The sequence below is a fragment of the Papaver somniferum genome, chromosome 3, assembly GCF_003573695.1.
Source record: "Papaver somniferum cultivar HN1 chromosome 3, ASM357369v1, whole genome shotgun sequence".
NCBI lineage: Eukaryota > Viridiplantae > Streptophyta > Magnoliopsida > Ranunculales > Papaveraceae > Papaver > Papaver somniferum.
In genome coordinates, this window is record NC_039360.1 from 21,823,011 (window position 1) to 21,833,342 (window position 10,332).

At 38.0% G+C, this 10,332-nt stretch overlaps 1 protein-coding gene across 1 annotated transcript; it reads left to right on the forward strand.

The window, feature by feature from the left end:
• Positions 1-7,417: 7,417 nt before the first annotated feature.
• LOC113359140 lies at positions 7,418-9,534 on the forward strand. Its single transcript, XM_026602818.1, has 2 exons — positions 7,418-8,189; positions 8,429-9,534. Exons 1-2 carry the CDS (start codon positions 7,418-7,420, stop codon positions 9,532-9,534), a joined length of 1,878 nt encoding a protein of 625 aa, XP_026458603.1.
• The last annotated feature ends 798 nt before the right edge of the window (positions 9,535-10,332 follow it).

The window sequence follows — 10,332 nt, forward strand, 5'->3', positions numbered from 1 at the left end:
TTTTTAGCTTAGGGTTAAAATCGTAAAAACTTGCATCAGATGTGACGTCACTCTGCAAGGAAACGGTGTTGCGAGTACTAACCTCTCCACCGACACACTTATTGATCCACTCAATATACCTTTTCTGATGCCTCGCCAATACTAGACTCGATGAGTACTTTCATGTGCTATGTTCCTCAGCAGAACCCTTAAGTCGGTATGGCATGACGGATTTATGTTCACTCGCAGCTGAGTATCATGAAACCTCCAAGTACCAAAATTAAGGTCATTGACGAAAGGCTCAGACAGAAAGCATACTGCATTCTGTAGGTAAAGATTTTTGTGACAACATAAGAAAATCCATCTAATTATTGGGGTAACTTGCTAAGAACTCATAAACCCAACTAAATTGCAAATTAGGGTTTTGCACCTTGCGCCATATACTAGACCCCGTTGGTCGAAACCACGCCTAGCCAAGCTAGGCAACCAAATTCGCCACAGCGCGCTGGAAGTGTGGCGTGCCCTAGCTTGACCGTCCCCACTTCCCATCGACCAATAAGGTCTCCCTAAATGCGCCACGCGCATTCCAAACAAGGCCGACACCATGTTACTTTCCAGCCTCCTTTCTATCGACCAATCAGGTCGCTTTAAATCCGCCACAGCGCGCTGGAAGTGTGGCCGCTCCCTAGCTGGCCGGCTCCACTTCCCATCGACCAATCAGATCTCCCTAAATGCGCCACACGCATTCCAAACAAGGCCGGACCCATATTTCTTTCCGGCCCCTTTCCATCGACCAATCAGGTTGCTCAAAACCTGTCACGGTCTCAAAAGAGGTCGCTAATACTAAGCTAGCTTCCAAAAACGTACTAGCTTCTGAAAACGCGCCGCACGCACTAATTAGGTTTTAAACCCACCCAAACCCTAATCCAGGAAAGACGCAACCAAATCCGTCCACGATGCTAAGTTTGGCCACGCCGCAACTGACATACTTCTATGCCGCGGCTACTGGCATACCACCAACACGTCGCTATGCCACGGCTACTGGCATGCCACCATGCCACAGCTGCTAGCACGTCGCTATGCCACGGCTACTGGCACGCCACCATGCCACAGCTGCTAGCAAGTCGCTATGCCACGTCTACTGGCACGCCACCATGCCACAGCTGCTAACACGTCGTTATGCCACGGCTACTGGCACGCCACCATGCCACAGCTTCTAGCGCGTCGCTATGTCACGGCTACTGGCACGCCACCATGCCATAGCTTCTAGAACGTCGTTATGCCACGGCTACTGGCACGCCACCATGCCACAACTACTAGCACGTCGCTATGCCACAGCTGCTAGCACGTCGCTATGCCGCGGCTTCTGGCATGCCACTATGCCACACGTAGCAACCTGCTATACGTTTTCCACGAAAACACTCGAGACATCAAAACATGTCACAAACTGGGGGATACTCATCAGGGTATTGGTCTGGTGGTTTACAACGTGCGGCGTGCAATACGCCCGTTACAAGAAAGTGTCATAAGAGTGAGGCGGTTAGTAATTACAAGAAGTAATGGTGAAACGTTTTCTTCATTATGGAAACATCAATTCCAGGCGTTATCCGTTACCAATTTCTTCCATTACTCAACCGTTTCCACTTCTTACGAGGCCAGGGTACGTTTCATTACGACTTGTATAAATAGGTTTCACCCATTTCCACCAAAAGACAAGTTTTGGTCAAGAGAACAGTACACATCCAGAAATCACCTGGTAGCTTTCCATTTAGATCGCCATTTCAACTCTCGGATACAAGTCGCAAAACACCCACACTTCTAGAATCAAGTATTCTGGCCTCAACACTTTCTTATCTTCCCTCCCTAAGACCAACCCTTCTCCTTCACTTTGTGACCGAAGCAAACCTGGATTGACCATTTCTTGGTTTAGGCTAGGGTTGTACAGATTGACCTCTCGAATCAAAAGTACTCCCGTGCAGTACATTGTTTTGGGTTTAGATTCGTTTTTCACCCGCACTCACACGAAATTACCGAAATCAACCGAAACGGTTTTCACCCAAAAACAATAAGGTAACCGAACAAGGCCAAATCTACTTCAAAAATTTATATTTTTTTTGAAAATTTGGAGAAATTCAACCAACATTACCAGATGTGTTCGGTTACATGATTCAGATGAGTTATCATCAATTGAATCATCACTTGAATACTCAAGCTTAGTGAACTCAAAAAAAATATTATTTTCCATGTTTTTCTTCTTCATCTTATCTAACTTTACTCTCACAATAATTCTACTTGTTTTTAAGAAAACTCATCTGATTTTTTAATCTAACTAATTATTTTTAAGTTAATCATTACACTAACTATTATTAACACTAACTAATCATCACCCAGAATTAATCAGGAGGGTAATTTAGGTATTAATATAAATATCTAAATAAGGGCTGACCTAAATTTACTCCTAATGTCTTATCCAAAATAAAAAAATGGTCCCCCTAAAAAAAGGCTGGTCCCCAAAAAACGGTTCTTTTTTTGGAGAACAGTCTTGTTTTGGGACCACCGTTTTATTTTGGGTAAGACATTAGAAGTAAATCTAGGTCATCCCTTATCAAAATATTTATATTAATACTAAAATTACCCTCCTGATTAATTTTATGTAATTATTAGTGAAATGATTAAGTTAAAGATAATTAACGAAATTAAATTAATAGATGGTTTTTTTTAAAAAGAAGTGGAATTATTGAGAGAGTAAAGTTAGAGAAGTAGAAGAAGAAAAACATGGAAAATAATTAATTTTTTTTGAGTTCACTAAGATTGAGTATTCAAGTGATGATAGCTCATCTGAATCTTCATCTCCTTCCTCTCCTAGAGTATTCGTTAATCTTCATAATGATCCGGATATGAGTTATTTCTTAGATGGTGAATGTATGCTTCCCCAAATTCAATCTCAAGATGAAAATGATGGATTTTACCAACCACAACCGGAGAAAGAGTATTTGGGTACACAGGTATGCTTCAAACTTAGATAATGTTGGTTAAATTGGTCCAAATATTCATAAAAATGTAAAATTTTAAAGTATATTTCGGCTAGGTTTAGGTAGTTCGGTTACCATATGTGAAGAACAGGTAGTCGAACACTCCTGGAAGTGAAGCTTCGGTTACTTTCTCCAAAGACGCAGGTAGCCGAAGCCGCTTTTAATGGAGGTTTGTGGTGGTTCGGTGAACAAAAATGTTGCTGAACTTTTTTTGTAGGATTTACAGAGTGATGTTTGGTTTTCCCGCAATGTTGTCGAACTTTAGGGTCTAGAAGTTTGGTTGTTCGAAAACTTCAACCAGACCAAATATCTAGCCAAACGTTACGTAAAAAATAAGATTATACCAAGTGTTAGAAGTTCGGTTGGTTCGCAAACTTCAACCCAACCAAGTTCCTAGCCAAACTTCACGTACCAAATTATTTTAAAACTAACCGTTAACTTCGGTTATTTTCTCGGTTATTTCGATAAAATTATCTTCTTGTTGAACTTATTTGTGATTGCAATTGATGTTATTCTATTTCTTGTAGATTGAATACCAACCTATACTAATGGATGATCAACCTTCTCCGGTTGATATGTTGTTCGAAGATACATCCCATCACTATGTTAATGAGTTGGTATTTGACTTACCTATTGATGCGAAGAATTGGGCTAGAGAACATGCCAAGAAATACATGGCCGTATTAGTTTTGAATGGAAAAGAAAGAAAAACTCGTTTTGAAATGGTTTATGAGAGAAGTGGAAATCCCGATGTTAGTCACAAGAGGAAGGGTTACGTGTATAAAGGAAAGACGACGAGGAAGAACACAACGTTCTCAAAGAAAATCAAATATCCGTTCAAGCTAGTATTTAAGAAGTACAAAAAATGAAGGGATGGGTTCTATCTAAGGATGTTGTAGAAGGTCGTCATAACCACCCTCGTCAGGAACATCTTGAAGGACATTCAATGGCCGCAAGGCTCACTCCTCAAGAAATTGAGAAAATAGTTAAATATAGGAAAATGGGTATTTCACCACTTAATATGCTTCGCTTACTAAAGGATGATAACAAGGATAATGTATCATCTTTGTCCACCATTTACAATGCAATTGAGACAATTAAAAGGAATGAATGGAAGGATAGACAAGTCATGCAACAATTGTTGTTTTTTTTGGCTCAAGAGAAAGGCTACGCGGTTCAAAAGAAGGTAGGTCCAGAAGAACAAATAACGCATCTTTTATTTGCTCATCCGAAGAGTGTTCAATGCTCAATTCTTTCATGAAGTTCTTATAATGGATTGCACTTACAATACTAACAAATACGAGATATCATTGTTGAACATTGTTGGTCGTACGTCGACGAAGTCACCGTTTAACGTTTCTTTTTGTTTTCTAAAGGACGAGCAAGAACCAAGTTACACTTGGGAGATATAACAATTGAAGGCGATCTACCGAGATGATGATATCCCCGGATTTATAGTGACGGACAATGAAGTAGCATTAATGAACGCAATAGAGAACGTCTTCCCATTTGCATATAATATGCTTTGTACGTTCCATATATAGTGTAATGTGATGAATAGGTGCAAGCCTCAAATTTGTCCTCCAAAGAGGAAAGCATTTGAAGATATTAGTAAGCTACCGGAAAATAAACAAGCAGATACAAAATAGGTGATAAACGATACATTCTAAATCATGTTAAATGGGTTGGTTTCTCCGGGGAATGGGAGTGATTGACTTGGTCTCTCACCGAAGAAGAGTATAATCTAAATCTTTCTGTTTTTAGGGCTACACAGAACCGATTCGAACCGCAAGACCGGACTAAAACCGCGTTAAAGAAACCGAAAAAAAAACAAACCAACGATGCTACGGTTAATAAATGGTTTAAGAACTTTAAAATCGATAAATCTAAGGCTATAAGAGGTGAACACTCCACCACCGACCGAGGAAACCAACCACCTAATATCAACTGTTAGATCACAGATGAGTAAAATCCTTAGTATATATAAAAGAATTCTTTACAAAACCCGATTTTTAGAGAATTTCTTCCCCTCTTCGGTGGATTCGAATTCTTGTGAAGAAAAGCGAACCGGACATTTGCAAAGGTAGGGTTTATGTATTTTTTCACTTCAGTTTCTTCCTGTTCATTATCTCTTCCTATGTTTACAAAAAATTTAATTGCTTCCTGCTCAAAAACTCTCTCAATTTTGAACAGAACTTATACTTTCGCTTTTGGAATTAATTGGCATATCATTAGTAAAACCTAGTCTCTGGGTTTTTTTATAGATTCCTTTGGGATCTCTATTTATCTTCTTTATTCCAAAAAAAAATCTCCGAAAGATTAGTTCCCATCATCTTCAAGTCTAATTCCCATCATCTCCACCATTATTGTCAGTTTTTCAGTTATTTTCTTTACGATTTTTTCAGAAACCGTCTGTAACTGTTAAACAACTTCCTTTTCATCCGTTATCAAACCTTGTTTTATAGTCGTTTCCTGAATTTTTCTCACTCACTTTCTTATTAACAATGAATTCTTCATATCAACAATCCCATGATGACCTTCTACAACATTTCTCTAATTTCCTATCACAGGAAAAAGCTTCTTCTACAATCAACCTCAATAATCACTTCCCAGTATCCAAACTAAACCATCAAAATTGCTTGGTTCTGAAAGTAATTACTGCAAAACCTCTTTAAATTAACACCATAAGGGATATTCTTCACAAAACTTGGAAAACAAATCATGCATATTATATCTCTATCTTCACTGATGATACTTTCTTAGTCAAATTTGAATCGCATGCAGATTCTGTACTGATAATGGAAGGAATTCCTTGGATTATAAAAGAGGATCTGTATGCTCTTGAGAGATGCACTCCTGGTAAACTACCAAGTGACTACAAATTTGAAACTGTGGAGTTTGGTCTTCAGATCCATGGACTCCCAGTGGAAAACTTATCAGCAATGTTTGTTTTTGAATATGTCTCTCAAATAGGAAGAACTCAGCCTATTCCAGTGTAGGAAGCAACAACATGGGGTAAATTTGCCAGAACCAAAACTCACATCAACATAATTCATCCTCTCCCTCAAGCACTTGCTTTTCCTCTGTAAAATAACCCAGATTATGCAATAACCATAAAGTATGATAGGCTACCAAAGTTTTGCCTATTATGTGGGTTAATCGGGCACCTGATGAGAGTTTGTCCCCAAATGAATGATCATAAATATTTCGTATTCAATAACTTTCCGGAACATATGCATGATGAGGTGTTGGAACTACTACAACCAAATTATTCTCCATCCATTAATGCTGCTGCTAGGAACCAAATTTCTGAAGTTCCTGTGTTCAAAGATATTTTTGTTGTGGAGGAATACCATAGGAACTCATCATCAGATAATTCTCCTCATATTTCAAGTAAAACACGTAATGCTTCCACTTCTGCAGTTCATCCAAATGCTCAATAGGATATTCCTCAGGATCAGACAAACTTTCATAGGACATACAATCCAACGCAGTCAAGACTGAGATCACGTATTGTAATTCCTGATAGGGTTGTTGTTGAAAGAAGTTATATGGATGTTTATAATTTCGAAAGTGGTCCTTCTGTTTCAACATTTGTCCAGCATTCGGCGAATCGTAGTAGTGTAACTATGAATAGAGGTAAACAAGTTGTGGTTGAGGATTATGATGTCAATCCAAATCATCCAAGGTTTTCTGCAACGGCAAGTGTTCCACATACCATTCAAGTGACAACTGAGAATCCTAACTGCCTTAACCTGATTATGGATTACACAAGATTGAATGAAGTTAATAGGAACAAAAATTTACTGGTAAACTCTACTGCTAATTCATTTGGTCAAGACTGGAAGTATATGGCTCGATCTCAAGGTCAACAGAATTCTCTAATGATTAGACAACCAAAGGAAGCTAAAACTCCTAAAAGAAGACAAGATGAAGTCTATATAAGAAAAAAACTCTCCTCATCCAAAATCACAGAGAAAATTGGAACATGGTTCAAACTCTAAGAATGGTACTGCGGCACATCCTAAACAGCCGCATGATAAATGCTAATTCTGGCATGTAATTGTTGGGGTTTGGGGAATCCCCCAACAATAAGGGTTTTACACTCATTCCTCAGAGGTACTAGTCCCTCCGTTTTATTTCTTTCGGAAACTAAAATGTCAGAAAACATGTATTTACAAAGAGTTAATCAGTTTATATTTCACAATTCTTGTATTGTTCCATCTGTGGGAAGAAGTGGTGGTTTATGGTTTCGATGGAAGGAGGAGATTCAAATTGAAATTGTATAAAATTCTTCTAATTATATTCATGATGTAGTTAATAACAATGATCCTGTTCAACCCTGGCATCTGTTCTGCATGTATGGCCCTCCAAATATTTGTTATAGAGCTAGATTTTGGGAAACAATGACTCAATATGTTCAGAATTTTGATGGCTGCAAATGCTTCATAGGAGACTTTAATGCTATTTGTTCCAAGAATGAAAAATATGGTGGTCAGCCAGTATTGAATTCGAATATAGCATACTTCAATAATTTTATTCAACAGAATCACCTGATAGATCTTGGTTATAAAGGACCGGCTTACACATGGTCAAATGGTCGTTGTATGGATAATCTTATTCGACAACGTCTTGATAGAGTTTTAACCAATATAGAATGGTGTGTATTTTTTTCTTTTGCCGCAGTTCTTCATCTCCCAAGATTAGCAAGTGATCACGCTCCAATTCTGCTGAATACCTATAGAAATATTTCTAGATCTCCTCCCAACTATAAATTTGAAGCAATGTGTCTTTCCCATCCTGAGTTCTTGGATAAAGTTAGAGAATACTTGCCTGAAGACAGTGATGAGAACATTCAATCCAAATTAAGAAAATTAGGTGGTTTTTTAACTGAATGGAGTCGAACAAGAATCGGTTGTGTTAAACATAAGATATCTTTTCTGAAGAACAAATTACTGAGAATTCAATCTTGGAGGCCTACAGCTGCTAACATCCAAAGAGAAAATCTAGTGATAACTGAGCTTAATGATTATCTCATCATGGAAGATACATATTGGGATCAGCGTATGAAACAACAGTGGGCAAAAGATGGGGATAGGAATACAAGACACTTTCACCTTTCTGTTCAACAAAGAAGAAGGAAAAATACAATCATCCATCTTTTGGTTGATAATCAAGGTTGGATATTATATCAGGGAGAAATTTCTCGTGTCCTAGTGAATCACTTCAAATCTTTAGTTCAACAATCGGTGATATCTGATTCTCCTCAATGCTCGATTCAGTGTGGATAATGAGGCTTTAATTATGGTTCCAACCATGGAGGAAATACGGGTAGTAATATCAAAAATGGGCTCCGATACTTCACCCGGTCCATACGGGTATTCACCAGTGTTTTATAAAAAATTGTTGGTCCACAGTTTGCAATGGTGTTCATAAAGCTGTTAAAGAGATATTCGAAACTGCTTGCCTTCCGGATCTGCTGAACCATACGAATATCACATTGATTCCAAAAATAAAAAACCCGGAATCTCCTTCAGATTTTCGTCCAATTTCACTGTGTAATGTGTTATGCAATATTGCTACCAAATTTCTTTCTAACAGACTGAAACCATATTTGGAGGAGTTTATTTGTTGGTCTCAGAATGCATTTGTTCCAGGGCGTCAGATTTTGGATAATATCATCATTGCAAAGGAATTTTTACACTCAATGAATAATTCAAAGGCAAAAAATGGTCACTTTGCATTAAAGGTGGACATGGAGAAAGCTTATGATCGTGACAGTTGGAGTTTCTTAGGTGATATGTTGAAGATTATGGGAGTTTCAGGTATTGCACACTCTCTTATTATGACATGTGTCTCAACAGCTTCCTTCTCCATCAACTTGAATGGTTCTCCTCAAGGTTTATTTAGAAGTGAAAGAGGGATTCGACAGGGATATCCACTCTCCCCAACTTTGTTTATAATATGCTCTCAGGGATTATCTCTTCTTATTATTCAAGCAGAAATCCAGGGTTTATATCAGGGATACAAACTGAATAGGTGGGCTCCTAATATCAATCATCTAATGTTTGCAGATGACTTATTTTTCTTTGGTGAAAATACAAGAACAAATGTTAGAAACCTAATGAAGCTACTGGATGATTATGCTAAGTTGTCTGGTCAAATGATTAATTATGAGAAGTCTTCTATTCACTTTAGTAAAGGAATACATGTATGGATGCGACAAACTACAATTCAAGATATGGGTGTTAGAGATATGGCGGTGGAGGATAAGTATCTTGGTATCTATCCACTGAAATCGGACTACCAAATTTCTAGTTTTGGTTTCCTTGTTGATAAGTTAACTTCAAAATTGCCTGGATGGAGAATACATTACGTCAACTCAGCAGGAAGAACAGTCTCTCAAAATCTACTCTCTCTACAATTCCTTTATATTCCATGGGTTATTGCTTGTTACCTAAAGGGCGTGACACATGAAATGAAAAAAGTTCAATTGTTGCTTCTGGTGGGGACATTCGCCTGAGGAAAGGAAGTTGCATTTTATTAACTGGAGAAAAATTGAATTAAGGAAAGAATTTGGAGGTCTGGACATCAAAAATATGGAGCCAATGAACATTGCTCTCATTTGTAAACTTGTATCGAGATTCTTGGAGAATGAAGATGCAATGTGGTTACAATTATTGAGTGCTAAATATATTCATGACAACTCTTTCTGGACTGTTGAAAAGCCTATCAAATGTACAACAACTTGGAGTAGTATGTTGGAAGTTTGTAGTATCCTTGAAAACAAACTCTTCTAGCATATTTCTGATGGTAAGAGTGTTCGTATCTGGGATGATCCTTGGCTCCACCAAAGTTTAGATCATCTGATAGAAAAAGCTCCATCATTACCTAATAACATTCGGAAGGTTGTAGATTTGATATCCCCTGATGGTAGAGATTGGAATATTTATCTCCTTAGTGAATTATTTTCTCCGGAGACGGTTCAGAACATCACTTCGATTTACTTAAGTGCAGAGGGGGAATCAAAAGATACTCTGGCGTGGTCTTGTTCACCATCAGGTAAATTCACAACAAAATCATGTTATCACCTTTTGATTAACAATTCTCCATCATCTTCGGGTTTAAGTGAATTCCCATGGAAGAAATTCTGGTCATTCTCTAATTTGTTACCAAAGATTCATATCTTACTTTGGAAAGTCTTGCACAACGGGCTTGCAGTTAAATGTAATATCAAAAGATTTGTTTCCAGTGCTGAAACTAAATGTTCTTTCTGCCAACAAGAGGAAGAAACTGCTTTTCATCTTCTTATATCTTGTCA

Bases quoted from the DNA above. Each gene is read 5' to 3' on its own strand.
- LOC113359140 (XM_026602818.1), top strand. From the start codon at position 7,418: ATGACTCAATATGTTCAGAATTTTGATGGCTGCAAATGCTTCATAGGA. The intron at 8,190-8,428 runs GTTGGATATTAT...GTTGGTCCACAG, and splicing joins TCTTTTGGTTGATAATCAAG to TTTGCAATGGTGTTCATAAA.